The following is a 22,309-nucleotide window of genomic DNA, read 5'->3' on the forward strand; positions in this document are numbered from 1 at the left end:
GTTTTGTGTAGCTGTTATAGTATGCAACACTGCCTCCTTCTGGAAAAGGAAGGGAACTTCCTACCTGCTAGTGAACTACCACCAATAGGAAAGCCATGTAAAAGTCCCCATTCACCATGTTAGATGTAGATATCTATGAGGACCTGGGAAGAACATTTTAGCTGAAGATGTATCAATTCTTGTCTTATTCTCTTTCCAATTGTTGACAATTTTTTAGTTTCCTGCCATGTTCATTTACTTACAGCATGAGAAAAAAATGTAAATGTTTAATTATTAATTATTTCTCTTTAAGCTAACATCATTAAGCTTTGAAAAGAGCTCCCGTCTGCTACCATAGATCAATATGTCAGTGTGTTTTGTACAAACAGTCTGTGACAAAATCAGATTTTGCATTGAATGTACATTACATATAAAGCAAACTGTTTATACATACATTGTTTTGGGAGGAACTGTTATCATTCAGTGACCTCATCTCTGCGACAATCCCAAAACCAATGCAAACACACACTCACACACAGTAAACACACCGTGCAGAGTGACACAGGCTGACACAGGCAACCTAAACACAGCTGGCCGAATACTACCACGCCCACAAGTCCTCCACACACACACACACACACACATACACACACACACACACACAGACACACACACACACAATACATGTTACTGTGTACGTGCACATAACGGTGTGTGTCTCTCTCTCTGTGTGTGTGTGTGTGTGTGTGTGTGTGTGTGTGTGTAAATAACAGCTTAGGAGAGAGTATTTTTCAATTTCCTGAGCATGCTCTGTATAGGATAAATGATCAGGTGCATGACTCTTTCATGTGGCTACCTTCCGCCCGCATCTCCGGAATGTCTGATTCTTTCAAGGAGACACCAGCCTAGACGCCACCTGCACAGGCCGCAAAATGAGAGCAGGACAAGAAAATAAACGAAGAGGTCATGAGACCTGTGTCACGTTAACCCCCATCCCGACCCCCACCCCTACCATACAAATACACTTACACATTCTCAGACAAATACAGTCAAATTATTAAGACATACCTCTTAATATCTCAATAAAAGGCAAGGGTTCAAAGACAATTTTGATATAGAAACTACCAAAACTACCTGACACAGCAAACCACCTTTGTTATTGTGGAAGACTAGAGGTTTGCTATGATCATTTTGATGAGGTGAATCACCAACTTTCGACTGGCATTAATCAGGATGGGTGCCTCTTAGGCTGGCATGAGAGGTTGGCAAGCTCTCACCCATCCTTACCAAAATGATCCATTCTGATTCCACCTTATGACCACAGCTACTGTGGAAAAAAAGGATCCTGTCTTTCTCTCCGCTGCCATAAAAAAAGACTTCCAGCCACATTAATCTGCAGTAGACTGCATCGTTTGTGGCACAAATCCCCTGGCTCATAATGCACACAATAGGGCCCATTCTGACCCTTTAAGCTTTCTGGCCTTACCAGCCTGGCTACCCAGCATGCACCTCACTTCCTGTCGGCGCTGCCCAGAGAATCCATGAGCAGACAGATTCCCGCGGTTAAGCTCCTCTCCGCCTGTCCGAGCACGGGGATTTAGAGGAACCCATTGTTCGTGGGCAGTGAAGCCCGGGGGTGATTTTAGCTGTCACACCGCATGCTCACTGGCACGTCTGATGGGCGCGGCACAAGGAAACATTCGGCCCCACATCAGAAGACGGGCACGGGGTGGGGCACAGGGTGGGGGGGGGGGGGGGGGGGTGCTGATCGATTTGCGCTTGATAACCTAATTCTTCTACCCCAATCAACTCTGACGCTCGACAAAGCTAGCCAGCGCAAGGCTCAGACATCTGCCAACTATATATAGACAGAAAGCACAAACACCACACACACAGAAAGCCGTAGGTGTGTTTGTGTGTCTGTGTCCTTGATTTGAGTTGTCCTGCATGATGTACAGTAAGCATATCACTGGAGTACAAGTGCAAAGTGAGAACAACTTTTACCTCTCACACACTTTCCAATTTTAAAGTTCTTCAAAAAAACTGCACTCTTTGGAAGAAATAAAGGCTTGTCTCAATCCGACAAATAATAAATTACCATACTAATTTATCACAAGATCTTGGAAGAACACTGAGCATACTGGTTGTATGTGAATGTTTATCATAGCAGATGTTGTGGTTAAATATGGTTTTGGAATATGCATTAAACATGAATTTATTGACGCCTATTTGAAGCTAGGGGTGGGCGATATGGACAAAAAATAATATCTCGATATTTTTTGTGATTTTGACGATAACAATAATTAGTCGATATCCTTTAAAAAAAAAATAAAAAAAAACTTTACAGTTACTTTACAGCTCAAAACTTTACAGTTACTTTACAGCTTAACCAATAACCTAACCTGTGACTTTTTAACCAAATCAGCCAATGCATAAATTGTCACTCTATGACACATTTCCAATTTTGCCCCCACTTGTGTGTGTGGCAATGACATGGTCTAGCCAGCTACATTAGAGAAGATGAATAGGCCTAACAGTTTCCCAAGAGAAAGTCTGAAGCTGAAGCTCCTTTCAAAAACCTTTACTTAGGATTCACTGTACAACTAAGCAGACCAACAGAGTACATCTCAGTTATTTCCTTCGATGTTTTGTTTAAGAGAAATCATGTAGGCTAGCATTCCAAGTTACATAATAGAAACTAATGCGTTAGCTTATGGCTAATGTATATGAGAAATCCCATAGAGATGCTAACGGTTAGCATAATCGATACACGTAGATATTTAGAGCGAACTCCCAAGTACATCTCGGTCTCGCTGCACAAAATAAACATTAGGCCTGCATGTGACAAGGTGGACCCACTAGCGATCATGTGACATTTGCTCTGCTGCAACCAGGGGTTTCTCTCGTATACACCTCCTGTATTTAGTGAATGTATGGGGTTTCAATGCGTGATTTTGAGTGTTTTTTCCCCATAAGTAATTTAAATACTAATGTAAATTTGCACATCGTTAAAACAACAATCACGATATTATCACAGACGATATATATCGCCCACCCCTATTTGAAGCCAAACAAAACTAACGTCCACACTATCCACACATCAGGTGGGGCTTGCCAAGAAGACAGGCAGTTCAGCAATAACAAAACACACTAAGAGGCCATTCGGATGTGACATTCATCAATGAATCCTCTTTCTCAGAGATTATGGTAACTTGGAGAAGTTGCAGCTAAAATGAACACATCATGTTAGCACTATACACATGCACATGTATACACAAGCACTCTCTCACACACAAACGCACACACATCGTTCCAACATTCATTTCATTGACCATTCTTATTGGGAGAGGTTAAAGACCAGACAAATTGATATGGTGATCACAATGAATCTGTTTATCATCAATGATGGTCCATACAGGCATGCGGCACGATTGTTTTCTTGGGCTTTACTCCCCCATGTCAGTCCCTTCTTCCAATGCCTGGAGGACAAAATCCTCAAATACTTGAAAAGTAGGATTGGCCATGATGAGTACCAGCAAACATCCTCATATCAGCCAGTGGCCCTTTTCATGGTTCTGACGGCTCAGCCTCAGGGCGGGGTTTTCATGATGACACCGTCCTATGTTTTGCCAAGTGCATGTGTGTATGCCTGTGTAATAGTGTTCATATGGTGTGTGTGTGTGTGTGTGTGTGAGTGAGTGAGTGTATTTTTCTGAGACAAGTTATCTGTATGGAACTATGTGTTGGGTGTGGAGGAGAAGCGATCATTAAACAGAAAGGAATAAGAAAGGTAACACAGCTGAAACAAGCTACGCTCTTTTTCAGACCACCAGATAGACACATTCAGACATGTTGCTGCCTCTCTCAGTGAGGTGACTTCTCACAACAGGCTCAGTCCTGTTCAGAGCCAACATACCACATATTCATTGTGTCTATTTAAGTCTTGAATGAATTGCAAAACATTATTTTTGCAGACATTGATACTGTATGCTTACAGTTTTTCCCTGTTGCCAACACACTTTTTGCAGAATTTGGCTCATTATGTCAAAACTCTACACACAGCCAAATAAGACATAGCTCTCGGAGATAAATAACTCACTAAATAAATCTATGCCAAAAACACTGCAATCAAAACTCAACAATCCTTTCTAAAAATGTAATTATTGCAGCAAAGCCATATACACATGCACTATTTGAATTACTCTTACAAATTAACAGCAACACACTGATGTGTTTTTATATAAAACACTGCAGCCTTTGTGTTTCTGTTTTTACAGTAAAGCCTGCATTAAATCAATCAAGAAAACTGTAAGTGTATCTTAGCAATAGAGAAAAACTGTAATTTGGATTTGATAATAAGAACATATCATCCAAAGGAATTTGCCTATTTCATTTTTACAGTGCTTTTACAGTTTTGTTTGGTAAAATCTGGATTTGTGTCTCCTGGTCAGTCACTACAGAATCGGTAATGTCAGAAATACAGGTCAGACATGTGACATACATGTGGTTTAATCAGTATCACACGCATAATCTAAGCAACAGTGTTTACACAAATCAACAATGAACACGTTGTTTGATAAATGCAACACTTTCCTTGGTGTGCCTTTTGGTTTTATATCCTTCAAATTGATAGTCACTGCCACCATTCAGCATGCAAAGGCACATAAATGCATTGGATTTGCATCAGAATCTGGTTTACTGTCATTTCCTTGTTTGTCTATGGCACTTGCTGCATACTTCCATTCAGTGTCACATCAGTAAACGCTGTGTTTTCAGTCTCATCTGCATCAGATAGTGCATGATAGTCATGAGATAGACATAACATGATAGTTCTCAGGTCTAGAGAGGATACTGTTTTGGACTTTATTACCCTTATGACAACATCCTCATAAGTACATTACATCCTCCCCAGCCTCAAAAATACAAATGTACATTGACTGTGTGTGTGTGTGTGTGTGTGTGTGTGTGTGTGTGTGTGTGTGTGTGTGTGTGTGTGTTTGCCCCAAATTCTCCTGAAACCAGAGGGTAATAAGAGAAAGTGCTGCAGGTAGACCTTGCAAGCATCCAAAAGCCACCCACCTAAGCCAGGTGTCAAACGCACCCGAGGGGATAAAAGGGGAAAAAAGGCTGAAAAGGGTCCCCTGTTATTATCACCAGTGAGGGTTTGTGGCCATTGCTGGAGGTTATTGGCTGCAATAGGGAAGAAAAGGAGCCTTTGCCAGAGCAGGGAGTGGCTGCAAGAATGACCTCATATGTACCTGGAACCAAGACATCCCTAAAATTAGTCTGAACCCTCCTTGTTTCCACTGGAATTAATTGTGGCCTTGGATCTGTTTGATACAGGATTTGTGTGTGTGTGTGTGTGTGTGTGTGTGTGTGTGTATGTGTGTGTGTGTGTGTGTGTGTGCGTGCGTGTGTGTGTGTGTGTGTGTGTGTGTGTGTGTGTGTGTGCAAGTCTAATATACTCAAGTAAGTAGGTAAGATTCCTCTGCAATGCGGTCATGTAGAGGCAAGTCTACTCTCCAAATCCCCTTCCTCTCATGTCACATGTGTTATACACGAAAGCTCAAATCTCTTTAAGGCTGGCTTGTCACATGTCAGACAAGAGCTGAAAGTTCCTGCATAATTGCACCCTTCTCACGGGCATTCCAGAAGCTCATTACACTTCTGACATGAATCTACTTCCCATTGTTGCATATGGATCTTTTCTCATTTTCTCTCCGTACTTGTCATTGTCCCCACCCCATTTTCAGCTCAAGCCAGACGTTGTGAATTTCATTTGAGTCATACTGTCACATACACATACTGTGTATTTTTTGTGCAAGATGGAACTAGAGTGCTCCTGTTTCCATTAGCATATCACACTGTTTGCAACCCCTTATGGTTACCATGGTTACACTTTACACAGGTGTGTGTGTGTGTGTGTGTGTGTGTGTGTGTGTGTGTGTGTTTGTGTGTGTGTGTGTGAGAGAGAGAGAGAGAGTGGGTGCTGCATGAATGCACAGTGTCTTTGTGATATTATGCAGACAAATGTCTGAACTGAGATGACAAACAAATGAGATGGAAAAACAAATGTCGGAATTGAAGATTAATTCTACTGACGTTTTACTTCATAGTATTCTTAATACTCACACATCAGTCAAGCCTTGTGTCATTTTTTATTTATTTATGTTAAATTCAGTTCCAAAGCCAAGTTTGGTAAACCAGGTAACCTGTATATATATATGTATGTATGTATGTACAAGAATTTTGCTTAATCTCAGACAGCATAGCAAAGCATACAAATATGGAGACAGAGATGTTTTGTTTATAAGTGTTGAGTGTTATAAATGGAAGGACCTGTAAAAGTATGTGAGCCATATACTGTAGACCTGTCACCTTGTCAATAAGTATTTGGATCTTGTTTTTCTTGCTTGCCTTTTGGATACAAATAAAAGCATTTATATGTCTCTGACCGTGACTGTCTCCACCCAGGGTCGACCAGGTGCTCATGGCCCATTAGGAACCAATGGCCCAGAGGGCACATTTGGCAGCGTGGGGCCTTTGGGACCCAAAGGTGAAAAGGGCAACGTTGGGAGGAGAGGGGCATCTGGGATCAAAGGTGAAAAGGTGGGCTCCACTTGCTTGGAAAGTCTAAATGTCCTATGAAATGTGTTAATACTGTTACTCTATTGATTGGTTTTGAGTTCATGTTTTTCCTCTGATGTTGCCACCACAGGGACCAATGGGCGTTCCAGGATTCTCTGGCACTGACGGAGTCCCAGTGAGTGAAAACATCATACTTAAAAGAACACAATGTAGTTCCTTTATCTCAAAATAATGGCTTCACTCCTTTTGATGACGCACTGACTTTTAATACGGAGAATGGCAAGTCTCTGACGTTGCCAAATGCCAATGCATTCTCAGAACACTTGATATTGCACTATGTAACACTATTGATTGGGTTGATCACTGTTTTGACGAACTGGGTACCATTTTAGGTCTAAATGGCATGTGGCACATACATTTGCTTATTGATGTATTATTTGTTCTCCCTGTGACTCACCTGTTTCCATGCCAACGTGCTGAATGGCTAAATACCATTCTAGGGGTGCAATGATACACTGATCACTAACATTTAGTTGCTCTTGATGTATAGTATTTTAGCATTGCGTGTCATCATACAGGGAAAACATAATTCTAAACTGTACTGAAGCCATGTCTGACTATTGAACCTATCTAGAATTGGTCTGTTAGTCCTGTTTGGCCTGTTTGTGTCCATAGGGCCATCCTGGTCAAGAGGGACCCAGGGGACCTTCAGGCCCCGATGGCTGTAATGGCACCGCGGGTGACCCAGGATACAGGGGACAGGATGGGTTCCCTGGTAATCTAGGTCAATATGTGAGTATGAAAACTATGAAAACCCTGTTTACTGTTACCTCTTTTTAGAGATGTGATGTAGAGCATAGCACAGACACTGCATAGATGACTTCACATTGCTTTACTGAAAATGTTATAATATGGTTACCATCTTGGCCGCTCTCAGCAACATTTGCAGCAAACTTGTGGGTGATTTGTGAGAAACAAATGAGTTCACTAGAAAATATTGCCAGAAGTTTGCCAATGTTGGCCGCTAGAGGCAAAGTTCCGGCAATAATGAGAAGTTTGCCACTAGTGGCAAATGTGTTCACCAGTGATTTGCCACCACACTTACTGTAGCCAATAATGGCAAATTTCCAGTGAACTTCTGGAGAGAAACCTATTTTGCATATGACATTGCTGCAAATTTGCTGCAACATTGCCAAAAGTTAACCACAACTGTTTGCCAGAAACCTAATTTGAAAATGTGAAAATATGACCTTGCCATACTGTTCTCCAAAAACCTGAAATTTCTGTAAGAGCTGCCAGTTTAAAGTATCACATTGCAGGTAGAATTTAAAATGATGTGGAAAGAATAGAATAAAAATGCAGGCGGTTAGCGTATTACATAATACATTTTATAAAACTTGAATAATTAATAACTTAATTATTTACTGAAATAAAGCCTGTATTTTGATATAGCAGTTCAAAGAGGACAGATACTCTGAGATTATTCTGTCTGCTTGTTTTTTTTTAAGAGAGAAAGCTGCATTTTCAATGAGATGCCACAAGAGGGCGCAATTAAAAACAAATTGAAACTGTTTTTTTTTCCTGTTAGCTCAGTAGCCTACAGTACATATCTGCATACACGGCACCTGTATGCATACTGTACCTTACAGCACCCTCCACAATTATTGGGAAATATCACCTTTCATATTTGTCTCACATTGAAAACATGGTACATGAAATACATGACATAGTCAGACTTTACCTATAAATGCAGCTTCTCAGGAAATATGATCAAGGACATTAAATTCCTTTTATGTTATGGTGATATCAATGTGTCTGTCCTTTGTAGGGAGCACCTGGTGCGAGAGGACAGAAGGGAGAGCCAACCTATGTGGATATTGGACCTGGAATCCCGGTAGACTGGACATTTGTGCTCAATTACTTTACCCTCACACACACACACACACACACACACACACACACACACACACACACACACACACACACACACATATACACAGCCATTTACATTTAGTCATTAGGCTGACACTTTTATCCAAAGCAACTTACAACAGGCAACATACTGTACAATAAAGGTATAGTGCCACTAGGAAGTGCAGTAATAAGTACTCACATAGAATAGACACACACATTTGTATATCTTACTGGGCTGATTTTCATGCCATTGTAGTCTTTTTTGCATATTTACATCATCACTATTTCTTAAATTATTACATGAATATTCATGGTCTCTCTAGACTTTTTGCTCTGAGAGTTGTGGCTGACTGTCAACAATAATATAGCCAGGTCCAGGAGGGGAAATATTTCTGTAGAAAAAAAATAGGTTAAAACGCATTATCCAACACAGTCTTTCAATATGCAAACAAAAAAACATTTTTTGGTCTTGTTTTAGGTTCCTTCGACGGACATAGGAAGACCTGGTGAAAGTGTAAGAGTTGAATTAGTATAATGGATTCTTTTAAGTATTGCCCTAGAGATCAGAGGTTATGGTTCTCATCATTAATTGCACTTTTTTTTCAGGGGCCCCAAGGTCCAGACGGCCCACCAGGTCAAATTGGACTGAGAGGTCCTGATGGATATCCAGTACGTGTCTACGTGCCAGTAACATTTACATTTGTCGTCATTTCTTTTGTCTTGGCTTTACACATTGTAGATGTCTGTGTCACATCAACAGAAATGCTATTACAATGGCAAACATCAAACTGGAATTTTATCTTTGTTCGTTTTAGAATAAACATAAACAAACATAAACATAAACATCTCTGTGTTCTTCACAGGGTCCCCCTGGTCCACCTGGCCTTCAAGGCCCCACAGTAAGTATTAGTGCAGGCACACAGGCAGTATGCTGTCTCAGTGCTCTAACTTAAATGCCATGCAAAGCGTTAAGTCAGTCTATGATCAAAGTTCTTGTGCATGAGCTAAAGCCATCATGTGCGAGCTTTTAGCTTACCTGCTAATGTTTGTGCTTAGGATATTGCTCATGGTATTACATTTGCAAATAGATTTATTAAGTTAGCTTTAGTTAGACTTTGGACTTTGCACATTGTCTGACATTTAAATTAGGGTCCTCAGTTCTCTATGCTGATGATGTTGTCTTACTCTATGCGGATGATGTTATCCTACACTGTGGGAGTCAGCGAGGACTGTATCCTAACGCCACCTGTCTTCCCCTCTCTATCCACTCCATAGGGGAGCCCAGGCCAAGGTTCTCCAGGAGAACGGGGAGACAAGGTATGAATGGAAATGGAAGTGAATTGCATGCATCAATTCAGACAGAATTCAGTAATGTAATAGTAGGTAGTGGTAGTCTATGTTATTTGTCTACCTCTTTTCGTTCTGTAAATGAAAAGGCTATGAGTCCTGTGTGTTTGTGTAGGTGTGGGTATGGGTATGGGTATGTGTGTGTGTGTGTGTGTGTGTGTGTGTGTGTCTGTGGGCATGTATCCTACACAGAGGCTGTACTATGATCTGTATATTCACATATGTGCTTCATGGTGGTGGTTTGAAGAATGTTTCTTTGTATGCTTTGCACCCTACTTTTGGATGTGTTTGTATGATTTACACCCTACCTTTGGATGTGTTTGTATGATTTACACCTTTTTGGATGTGTTTGTGTGAATGAAGTGAACACGGGGGTGTCAAGGACCATTTTTGAAGTAGCAGCGTCACATTGCAATATAGCAACCTTAAAGGAACACACACCAACTTTTCGAGTTAGATAAGAGGATACCTTCTCTTCTCTGTGTGTGCAATAAAACTAATTTGATGGCGTTAGCCTAGCTTAGCATAATTAACTGAAAGTGGGTTGTTCCAGTTAGCCTATAGCTAGCTATGAAAGTGTTTGACCAGATTTGACATAATTATAAGATAGTCATGACCAAAGATTCTAGAACAGAGCTCTGTTCTAGAATCTTTGGTCATGACACTCCCATGAGTCTTTGACACCCCCCCCCCCCTCCCCCCATGAGAGAGAACCCCATTGAATATCAAAATCTCATGAAGTGTATTTCCATAATAGCACTCTCCTCTCTCACTTATGCCTTCATCTGTCTTTACTTTTCTCCAAATCTTTGCTTTCCCCCCCACCCACCATCTCTTGTTGTCTACCAAAACTTTTCTTTACTTCTCCTTTAACTCTCCAACATCCAAACACCACCCCTCTGACTGGTTTGTTTTTCTGATATTTCCATATCAATCTCAGCATTTGATGAACTGCATCTGTTTAGAACAGAATGTCTCACATTTTGTTTGGAATTTATATAGTAGTGTCACTTAGATGATTCCTTTTGACCATTCAGTCAAATCAAATCAAATCAAATCATTCCATCACTTTTTTTGATACAATAAAATACCTTTGCCACAAAAAAAAACGACTAATGCATAATTTGATCTTCATAATTCATGAGGAATATCTAGTAGCACTACTGCACATGGCAGTTCAGAGATTCCATAGCTTGAGCAATAAGCTGCTCTGTGTTTCGGAGTTAGAGTACCTCCATGGTCGATTATTTACCAAAAATCACAGAGGCAATAGTACCTCTGAAGAATTGAACTGACCGGATCTGTGAGCTGCCATGTTGACTGACTTTTTGGGTGGTTTGAACCTGGTGCTGGGATCACCTGCTCCCATTTCCTCCAAGACCTTATTTCCCTTTGACTTCATGGCCTTATTTCCCTTTGACTTCAATGGGAAGCTGTTTGGTTCTGGGATGCTATTCAAGCTTTTTTGGTTGGTTTATTTTCCACCTATTTTCATTGCCTCTCAGAATGAACACACTAACAGCCATTACCAGATACAATATAATCTCCTCCATGCATGCATTTACCACTCAAACGATTTATACTAATTGGAAGGCATGTGGGGAAAAGGAGCACCTACTTTAACATTCAAGTCTGTTGAAATGTAATGCATAAAACATGGGATATCATCCGCCTTTCATAAAGTTATGTTAGCCAGTTACAACATGTTAAAAAGGAATGTAATGAAATGATAATTATGACATCTAAACTGTTCAGGCATACTGAATTGTTGAAATACAATGAATTGATTTTTCTCGCTTTATTTATTTACTGAAGAAAACTCTACATGTATAGTAGAGAACATTTCAAAGTCAGCCAGAGCTCTCTTTCTTTCTTTCTTTCTTTCTTTCTTTCTTTCTTTCTTTCTTTCTTTCTTTCATTCTTTCATTCTTTCATCCATGCTGTGGTTCCTCATGACATCACAGTACTGTCATCACTGGCGCCTTCACTCTTAATTCTTGTGTTGATCATTTCTATTATCTTTCACTCTTTGTTTTCTGTCACTCTATTTATCTGAGACTGTTTCTTTCTATCTGTATCTATCACTGTTTATCATTCATTCAATATGTTTCATTTTATTTTCTCTTTTTATTTTTTCCTCTCTCTTTCTCTGTCAATCTCTCTCTCTTTGTCTCCATGTTTCTTTCTCTTACCCTCTCTCTTTCTTTCTCTCTCTCTCTCTCTCACTCTCACACACTCTGGCTGCTCCCATTCCGCCTCACATTTGGGCTAACGTGTTTGTTCCTCTGGATCTCAGGGGGAAGGAGGGCTTCCCGGAAACAGGGGCGCCCCAGCTGCTCTGGTTGGCCCGCCTATAGGCCTTGTCTACAAAGGAGAGAAGGTAACAGGGACGGGAGCAGTGATGCCAGCCCAGCAAGGCGCTCAAGGCATGGGCACCAGCATGGGCAAGGGGGATGGGCAGAGCAAGAGACAGGGCACATGACACATGAGGGTTGGTCAGATGTCATTCATCTCATTCAAGAGGAAATAAGATACAGTATGTCTAGTCACCGAGTGTTTCAATGATTCAGACTAGAAGACATGAACTATTTACATTTAGCATTATGACTGTTAAAAGTCATTGCTCAAATAATTTGGCACAGTCTAAAACCGTCTGAATAAGGACACCTGTGCTGAACTGCTCTCAAACTATATATGTGGGTTTATTGCCATAATATGCCTTCTTTCATGGCCCAAGATTCTGCTCTCACTCATCTCCCCCTTGTCCTGCTTTACCCTTACCCCATATGGGGTCACAGTCCTCTGAAAAAAACGTTCCCTCCCCACAATCCCCCCCCCCCTCCCATAATACTCCCTGAAATACTGACCAACCCCAACACATCCGTCGCTTCCGTCGTCGTGACCAGTGCCCGTCCTCTGCCATGTAAAAACTCTCTCTTCCTTGGTTGCCATGTTCAGGGAGACGTTGGGCCGCCCGGCGTCCCAGGCCGCCCACTGGTCAATGGAGTGGTGGAGTTTGTGGGCTTTCCTAAAGGAGACAAAGGAACGAAGGTTTGTGCGAAACATGGTCCAGAGTGTTCTGGAATACGGAGGTGGAATGCCGTGGGAATCTGGATCCCTCTCCCCCTGCTTTGGTCGATTCCGCCTGTCTCTTGTCCCTTAATGGGGATGGTCAGCTTGATTAGTCCCATTCTATCCTCCCACAGACCCTAACCCTTAGCCACACCATCTACCTCAACCCCTTCCGATTCCCCATCCCTTGTCAACATCCCTCACTTCCCTCACAGCAGGTCCAACTGCCCGTATGTGTGTCTGTTGTGTTCTCTCTGGTACTATGCTATCTGCTAGAAAGACAGAGGATTATAACTCTTTGATGTGAGCCACAAACTCAAAAGAACATTTCTAATGTTGCATGTTTTAGAATAACTGATTGTCAGTTGTGGGTGATTGCAAGCTGAACTATAATGAAGATGTCCAGTATAACACACAAACTGTATTGCAGTGCCCTAGAGGTTAATTTTTCTAGTTTTTCTGTTAAGATCAAACCACAGAAAAAGCCATTACCATAGTTAATCAAGACATGTTAACTGGATCCCAGTATGTGTCTACAGCTTATGTTGCGATGTAAGTTATGTTGTAGTCCTTATAATAGCCCTCTTTAGTTATTGGTTATGCCTCACATATTCACACACCTTTAGGGCCATTACTTATTATGTTACTTAATGGCGTCAGGGATGTAGTTTCAAACATTCAAAAATGATCTAGAAGTAACAGAATATGAAGAAATAACCATTTAGTGAAAAACACCTATATGCTCTGGGTGGCCCAGATATACACGTTAGTATGCTAACCACTTAGCCTTGGACCGTACTGACTTGTAATACCACAATGTACCTCAAGTGTGGGTTGTAGACTTGATGCGTTCGAAATGAGTTGAATCCTTCACCTGGCCTTTTTTTTCATCAGGGGTGTTATAATATACAGAAAGTACTGTAGATTAATTAATTTCAACACTTGAAAAATATTTACAGATCTGTTATATTTAGATATTTGTTGGTGGGCCACATGGGAAATACAGAGCATTTGAATTTATTTTTTAATTTATAATACAGTCCAGTGTTTAAGGTAATCTTCAAAAGAAAGCCTCAACCTAAAAAGGTAATCAGATTTGGTCACTTGCACAAGGTTGTTGGCAGGTGGGATTGCAACTATCAGCCACACAAATGTAACTAATTAAGTCAGTGTTACCAAGCATGTGTCAAGGTTCAGACTAGTTGTGTCTGTAAATAATTTGGGCTTGGACAATCACTGCTGTTGTGTTTACTGAATCAAGTCCATCTTCAATGCGGATTTAGAAGATAATATATATCATAATCTTTTGTATCAATTTTTGGATGGCAACTCTTTTCAGAGGCAAGATAGACATGTTTGATTATTTGAGCAAATCTTAATACATTATCCAAAACCTGCATTTAATATTTTCACAAAAGTTATAGAAACCAACAATGTTTTTTAGTTGAGTGTGAAAACTCATGTTAATTCAAAACAGCGTAATCAGTATCCGCCAATATTTTATGAGAGCTTGTCCATCCTCGGGCTTAACTTTTGTCATCAATTTTAATTCCTTGCCTCTCTTGTCTTCCCTTGTCCTTTTCCCCTGCCTTCACATTCTCAGGGTGATGTCGGTTTCAGGGGTATAGCTGGAAACCCAGGACGTCCTGGACCTTCAGTGAGTTCAGTCCTCTCTCTGACTTATAACGTTTCCTTAATGTAGTCTAACCAACTTTTTAAAACTGTTTATTGTTAATTTTTAACTATTGTTTTGTTTTATTTTGTAAGTCGCTTTGGACAAAAGTGTCTGCTAAAGTCCATCACCATAACTATAACTATTGAATAATTCAGAGTAGCAGTATTGTTCTCACACTTGCATATTGTCCGATTTCTCATATTAGGGCGCTTTTGGATACCAGGGTGAACTGGGTGAAAAAGGAATTCCGGGATATCCTGGTCTTCGGGTAGGTTTGTCATAATTGATGACACCTGTTCACTCCTACACAGTCATAGGGAATCATGGGCATACCATACAAATAACTGCAGTTTTTCTTGAAGAACAGTTAATGTTTCATGTCAAAAATACAGAATTTCTGATGTTAGGTGCAGTACAGGGTGGTTGCAGTTTATTTTCTGTCCTATTTTTTCAGGGATATCCTGGTCAGAATGGGCCTCAGGGGCGTCCAGGACAACAGGTGAGTAATTTGCGAAAGTGTTCAAAAGCCCAATGTTCAAAAACCAAATATATTCAAATAATGTGGCAATGTTTCACTACCAGAATATTATGAGATAATCCACCCAACTGCAAATGTAAGCATATTGGTGAAATACACTGTTGAGCTAAAAAGTGACTGCTATTGAGTCAACAAAAGAATGCTGAAGCAAGGTGTGTAATTTGATTGGCTGCTGAGCATTTTGCCAGGAGGCTATAGTGGTTTTATTTGCAGCAGCTCCCCAAATAATAAAATAATATTTGCCTAATTCCACCATTAGTTTTTGGTCTTTTGCGTGAACATTAATATTAATAAATAAATAACATTATGTTATTGTAATTAATGAGGAAGTAGCCTTTAATGAATAATACGTTTTCACATCGCAACAAGCCAAAACTCCTTTACATCAAAGATCTGTCTGATGTCTTGATAAGTTTCCTTAGCAAATTGTGATTAGGTGTTTTGTCATGTTTCATTTGGGTCAGGCATTTTCATTGAACTTGCACCCCATGTCATGACTCACTCTGTCCACCAGAGGGAAGCATGCATCAGTGTCTCATTAGTGTCATTCATGGCCAGCACAGTGTGTTACTATCAATTCCTGGATGAATTAAACTTTACTGAATAGAATATGCTTTCCATATGGTTATTCTTGGAGGTTAATCTTCTAAGTTTGAAATCCATCTTTTTTATGGAAATAGTAGTGGTTTGTGACATTGCCATTACATTTGAAAGCTGTCTATCACACAACTTCTGTAATGTAGGAGATGTAACCCCACCTTACCAGTCTAAAACACCACATGTTCACCACAGTGTTAGTGTAAGCATATCCAATGCTTCATTTCAATAGTAGCTGAGTTTGCATTATCTCCTATCTGGGCTGTCAACGGGCATGGCATATGCAGTCTTGACTATAGGCAACTCAGGACCATGGTCAGCTACCAAGCCAGACATGCTTAGCATCAGTGCTTAAAATCAAGCAATCCGATGGGCTAACCAGTGAATGACTTCTGACTCTTTACACATGGTTTAAGATACGGGGGGCTTCAAATGAATATCATAAAGAACCATCATTGTGGGGGATTAAAATCTAGTGGTTAAAACATCTATGTGTTCAAAAGTACTGATATATTTTCTAATCAACAGTGACAGCTGGATGGCTAGCATTTTTAAGAATATGTAGTTCTGTACCTTAATAGTTGACAGCCACAATTATGTGTATTATTTTGTTTGACAACATATTTTATTTATAGCAAAACCATTTTATACACTAGCTTACTGGCTGTAGAAATGTTCAGTTAGATCCTGGTAAATCCTGAAACCGGTGAACCAATCTTTACATGTCCTACCCCCAAATGGATAATTAGTTATGATTATTTGTGAATAATTACTTACGAATATGAATAATTACTCATATTTATATTTTCTTTCTGATGTTTTTTGACTTTCTCTTCCACAGGGATTCCCTGGAAGTTCTGGGTATCCAGGCCAACCAGGTTTTGCTGGCACGAAGGTAGAGTAGGCGTCATGATATCAGTTAGTCTCCTCATCTCAACAGTGTGGACAATGAAGTATTGACCAGTCATCTTTGTTTGTCATCAGGGAGAACGTGGAGATCAGGGTCTACCTGGACCCATCACGTATGCTGACAGGGATGGGATAGCAGTGAAAGGTAGAATAATAATAATAATAATTATAAGCTTTATTTGTATAGCACCTTTCATACACAGAATGCAGCTCAAAGTGCTTTACATTTGAAGCATGTAACACAATAATAGTCAGTCAGTCATTATCAATCACTTTTCTTCATTGCTAGAGGCCGTTTATGATCCACTCAGCAACATATCAAAAATATAGAAAATGACATGTCATAAGACTGGCAGCCTTAGCCCTCTTACCCCCCACAAGCACGCCATATGGCAACTGTGGCAAGGAAAAACTCCCATATTCCAGGAAGAAACCTTGAGCAGAACCAGACTTAATAGGGGGAGCCCATCTGCTTCTGGCTGGCTGCGCCCTCCAATAGCAGCAGATGTAGAATAATCTGAAAAAGTAGTCTACAGGATAAGATGAGTTAACTAAAAGCTTTCCTGTACAGGTATGTTTTCAGATCTTTTTTAAAAATATTTACTGAACTCGCCTGCTTGATGTACAGAGGCATGGTGTTCCATATTTTGGGGGCATAATGGATAAAAGCAGCTTCTCCACTTTGTTTGTGGAGCACTTTGGGTACGATTAAAAGATTAGAATTGGATGATCTAAGTTTCCTTTGTGGTTGATAAGATATTAAAAGCTCAGAGATATATGAAGGTGCTATGCCATTCAGAGCTTTGTAAGTAATTAACATAACCTTAAAATCAATTCTATAGGAAATAGGGAGCCAGTGCAGTTCAGCCAACACAGGGGTGATGTGTTCTCTCTTCTTAGTCTTAGTTAAAAGTCTAGCCGCAGAGTTCTGTATGAGTGCCAATTTCTTTAGATGTTTTTTGGGAAGACCAGTGAAAAGTGCATTGCAGTAGTCTAACCTGCTAGTGATAAAGGCGTGAATTAGTTTTTCTGCATCTTGTTGAGTTAAAAAGGGCCGCACTTTGGCAATGTTTCTCAAGTGGAAATAGGCTGTCTGAGTAACTTTACTGATATGGGGCTTAAAACTTAACTCTGCATCTAAGATGACACCGAGGCTTGTTACTTTTGGTTTGACCTAGTGCGCCAAGTTCCCCAGATTACTAAGAACAATATCTCGCTTTAGTTTTGGTCCATTACATTACATTACATTACATTACATTTGGCTGACGCTTTTTAACCAAAGCGACTAACAACATGGTAAACAGTAAGTTTTAGAACAATTCTCACAATTTTAGGACAGTTTAAAAAAAACATTAGAGTACAGTAAGAATAAGTGCGTCGGTGAGTGCTATTTTTAACAGTTACTTGTCAGTTTAAAACGGCTGGTGAGTGCTAGGATCAGTAAGACTTGTTGTAAGTGTTGCTATGAGAGTAGATGTTCTCTAAAGAGCTGGGTCTTCAGGATTTTTTTGAAAGTGGAAAAGGATGTCGCTGCCCTTGTAGGAACTGGCAGTGTGTTCCACCAACGAGGAACAACAGATGAGAAAAGTTTGGATTGGCTTGAGCGTACCGGTGGTAGAGCTAGACGTCGTTCGTCAGAGGAGCGCAGCGGTCTGGAGGTAGTGTAAGTCTGTATGAGGGCATTCAAGTAGGTGGGAGCAGAGCCGGAGACTACTTTGTAGGCAAGCGTTAGAGACTTGAATTTGATGCGGGCCGCCATAGGTAGCCAGTGTAGCTGGATGAGCAGCGGGGTAACATGTGCCCTTTTGGGTTGGTTGTAGACCAGGCGCGCCGCCGCGTTCTGGATCATCTGAAGTGGTTTCACTGCGCAGGCTGGGAGACCTGTCAGGAGGGCATTGCAGTAGTCGAGTCGTGAGATGACTATTGCCTGAACCAGAAGTTGGGTAGCATCTTGAGTCAAGTAAGTCCTGATTTTCCGTATGTTGTAGAGTGCAAAACGGCATGACCGGGCGACTGAGGCAACATGATCTGAGAAGTTTAGTTGGTTGTCAAGAACAACTCCTAGATTTCTTGCAGTCCTGGTCGGTGAAACAGACAGGGAGTCAAATTTGATGTTGATGTCGTGGTGTATGGTAGGTTTAGCTGGGATGACCAGCAGTTCAGTCTTTGAGAGGTTCAGCTGGAGGTGGTGTGCCTTCATCCATGTAGCTATGTCTGAAAGGCAATCCGAGATCCGTGCTGAAACCAGGGGGTCGTCAGGTGGAAAGGACAGATAGAGCTGTGTGTCGTCTGCATAGCAGTGGTATGAGAAGCCGTGCGAACGGATAATCTGTCCCAAGGAGGTGGTGTAGATAGCAAAGAGGAGGGGGCCCAGCACTGAGCCCTGGGGGACCCCTGTGGTGAGATGGTGAGGTGCGGATAGCTGACCAAGCCATGATACGTTAAACGAGCGTCCTGTGAGGTAGGATTCAAACCAGGAGAGAGCAGAACCGGAGATTCCCATGTCAGCGAGTATAGAGAGAAGGATACGGTGATTAACCGTGTCAAAGGCAGCCGATAAGTCAAGCAGAATGAGTACTGATGACCGAGCGGTCGCCCTGGCTTCTTTTAAGGCTTCTGTTACAGACAGCAGAGCCGTTTCGGTAGAGTGGCCGCTTTTGAACCCAGACTGATTTGGATCCAGAAGGTTGTTCTGTGAGAGGAAGTCAGAGACCTGTTTGGAGACTGCTCGTTCAATGCCTTTGGATAGGAAAGGCAGTAGTGAGACAGGGCGGTAGTTCTCGACTTGAGCAGGGTTGAGAGAAGCTTTCTTAAGTAACGGTGTTACCCGGGCCATTTTGAACGCTGTTGGAAATGTGCCGGAGGTTAGCGAGGCATTGATCACATGTGTGATAGCTGGAGCGATGGTCGGGCTGATGGACTGAAGTAGGCTCGTAGGTATAGGGTCCAGCGAGCATGTGGTAGGACGGCTGCATGTCAGGAGTCTGGACACTTCAGTCTCGGAGAGAGGCGTGAATGCTGAAAAAGATGTTCCAGCAGTCCCTAGAGGTTGTAGGAGTGCAGTATCTGAGTCAGATGCGTTGAGTGGGCATGTAGAGAATTGACTGCTGATTGCCGCCACTTTGTTTGTAAAAAATGAGGTGAGGGTATCTGCAGTAAGGCTGGATGGAGGAGGAGGCAGCTGAGGGTTGAGTAGCGATTTGAAGGTTGAGAAAAGTTTTCGAGTGTCTGTAGCGCTGTTGATTTTGTCATGGTAGAAAGCAGTCTTAGCAGCAGTGATGCTGGCTGAGAAGGAGGTCAGGAGTGTCTGGTAGTTTTTGAGGTCGTCAGCTAGTTTGGATTTGTGCCATTTCCTCTCCGCGGCTCTGAGTTTGGTGCGCTGCGATCGGAGGGTATCATTTAGCCATGGATGAGAATGTTTGGATCGAGCTGGCCTTGTGGTAAGAGGGCACAGCTCGTCTAGACACGAGGTCAGTGTGGAGCAGAGCGAGTCAGTGGCTTCATTAACCTCCAGAGAGGAGAAGGTGTTGAGTGGAGGTAGACCGGAGGCAACCACAGAGGAGAAGTGCGTTGGAGACAGGTTCCGGATGTTGCGGCGGAACGTGACCATCGGCTGAGGAGCCGGAGGCTGTTCTGACAGGCTGACGTTGAACTGGATGAAGAAGTGGTCAGAAAGATGGAGAGGCGTCACCATGAGGGTGTCTGTGCTGCAGTTCCGAGTGAAAATCAAGTCAAGCTCTTTGCCAGCTTTGTGAGTCGGTGGGCTTTGAACCAGTTTGAGGTCAAAGGAGTGGACCAGGGCCAAAAAGTCCGCTGAGCCTGGGGCATCTAAGTGGATGTTCATATCACCGAGAACAAGAAGCGGACAGTCATGCTCAGGGATGGAGGATAGCAGAGTGTCAAGTTCGTCAATAAAGTCGCCTAGTTGGCCTGGAGGGCGATAGATGACCAGCACATAGAGTTTTGCTGGGGCGATCACTGTGATGGCATGGAATTCGAATGAGACATATTTGTTTGAAGGCAGTAGCGGGGTGAATTTCCATTTGTTGGAGATCAGCAGGCCCGTCCCGCCTCCTCGTCCAGATAGGCGAGGGGTGTGGGATAGTGTAAGGTTCATGGTCCAACCAAAAGTACCTCTGTTTTGTCATCATTTAGTTCCACTGATTAATGGAGGTTGGAGGTTCCACTGATTAATGGAGGTTAGGCATGCAGTGAGGGAGCAAAGGCCATCTGGGTTAGTTGGCTCCACAGAAATATACAATTGGGTATCATCTGCGTAGCTGTGGAAGTTTACATTATGCTGACTTATGACGTTTCCCAATGGAAGCATATATAGGGAAAATAGCAGGGGACCAAGGCAGCTCCCCTGGGCCACACCAAAAGGCAAGTCATGTTTTTCCTATAAAATTCTCTGCCAGTAATGTAGGTTTGAAACCAGTTTAGAGCATTATCAGAGAGACCCACCCACTTCGCAAGGCGGTGAATTAGGATGCTATGATCAATGGTGTCAAATGCTGCACTCAAATCCAGAAGAATAAGGATTGAGACTTTGTTTGAGTCAGTAGCCAGTCTGAGATCATTGACTATTTTTACTAGAGCCGTTTCTGTGCTGTGATTTGATCTAAAACCTGATTGGAATTTTTCAAGGATACTGTTTTCGTTGAGGAAGGTATTTAACTGATTACAAACAACTTTTTCAAGTACTTTGCTCAGGAACGGTAGATTTGATATAGGCCTGTAGTTGCTCAGATTGGTATGGTCAAGATTTAGAGGTAGAGTTTGAGAATGTAAAATTCCTGATTTGGTTTAATAAGAAAAATAAATAATTATTTATTAATGTTTTTGATCACAGTCTAAGGGGCCTATATTCATGGGTGTGACATTTCCCTGCAGTCATTCAAGGGCCAAACACCATTTCAGTGACGTAGACACTGATGTTGGTCTGGGGCCGTATTCACAAAGCCTTTTATCTTACCACTAGGAGTACTCCTAAATTTCACTAAAAGATTTTAGCTAGGAGTTTTCTCTTAAAAGTTATTCACAAAGTCTTTCAGACCTACTCTTAGTAAGGAAAAATGACAACTCCTAAACTAAGAGTGAGTCTTCGTTGCTATGGATGACGTCATTACTCATGCACGAGCTTGATTGAAGTGACCACCTTGATTGGCTGATGATTGTAACGCGGGAATGATTCCAAACACCTCCCTTACGATGATGAGTGACAGGTGACAGGTCTGAGAATGCGTGCGCTACACAAGTAGTGCGAAGGACGGAAGATGATGAATAACTGAATAAAAAGGCCTAGCCTAAATGAATAAAGAGTAAGGCAAAACAAATAGCCTAGTAGCCTAATAAAACATAGGCCTACGGATTGATGCAGTAGGCTAGGCTATCTTTGCAACATTATTAAATTAATCTGTCACCATCTGCCTACGTTTGCAAAGAGGAGAACATTTTAATTTGATTCACAATGAAACGTTACATTTAATTTACATGTTGACAATGAGTAGTTTTGGTTGTTGTTGGTGGCGTTATAGCATCCCTTTTATGCCTACAATGCAAAATTGTTCCCTCGGGGTTGGAAGCTCCTGTTGCGCATACCCATTTCAAAACATCGCAACGTGAAATGCCACAAAAAGCTGTTTGTGAATAGGTCTTAGTGAGTTAGGAGTCCTCTCGACTTCTTTTAG

The 22,309-nt window shown here is 41.6% G+C and overlaps 1 protein-coding gene across 4 annotated transcripts in view; it reads left to right on the forward strand.

Annotated features, from left to right (window-relative positions):
• Positions 1-22,309, forward strand: part of col4a6 (collagen, type IV, alpha 6) — a 100,540-nt gene that overhangs the window by 52,521 nt on the left and 25,710 nt on the right. For 3 of the 4 annotated variants that reach the window (XM_042070165.1, XM_042070166.1, XM_042070168.1), the window contains exons 5-18: positions 6,454-6,588; positions 6,698-6,742; positions 7,243-7,359; positions 8,396-8,461; positions 8,960-8,995; positions 9,088-9,150; positions 9,345-9,380; positions 9,757-9,798; positions 12,125-12,208; positions 14,504-14,557; positions 14,781-14,843; positions 15,030-15,074; positions 16,552-16,605; positions 16,695-16,764. In XM_042070165.1, coding sequence (XP_041926099.1) covers positions 6,454-6,588; positions 6,698-6,742; positions 7,243-7,359; positions 8,396-8,461; positions 8,960-8,995; positions 9,088-9,150; positions 9,345-9,380; positions 9,757-9,798; positions 12,125-12,208; positions 14,504-14,557; positions 14,781-14,843; positions 15,030-15,074; positions 16,552-16,605; positions 16,695-16,764 — 910 coding nt within the window. Of the gene's footprint in view, positions 1-6,453; positions 6,589-6,697; positions 6,743-7,242; positions 7,360-8,395; positions 8,462-8,959; positions 8,996-9,087; positions 9,151-9,344; positions 9,381-9,756; positions 9,799-12,124; positions 12,209-12,259; positions 12,880-14,503; positions 14,558-14,780; positions 14,844-15,029; positions 15,075-16,551; positions 16,606-16,694; positions 16,765-22,309 lie in introns of those variants that run through there. The other variant, XM_042070169.1, reaches the window with a different exon arrangement.

Source organism: Alosa sapidissima, chromosome 18 (assembly GCF_018492685.1).
Source record: "Alosa sapidissima isolate fAloSap1 chromosome 18, fAloSap1.pri, whole genome shotgun sequence".
Lineage (NCBI taxonomy): Eukaryota > Metazoa > Chordata > Actinopteri > Clupeiformes > Clupeidae > Alosa > Alosa sapidissima.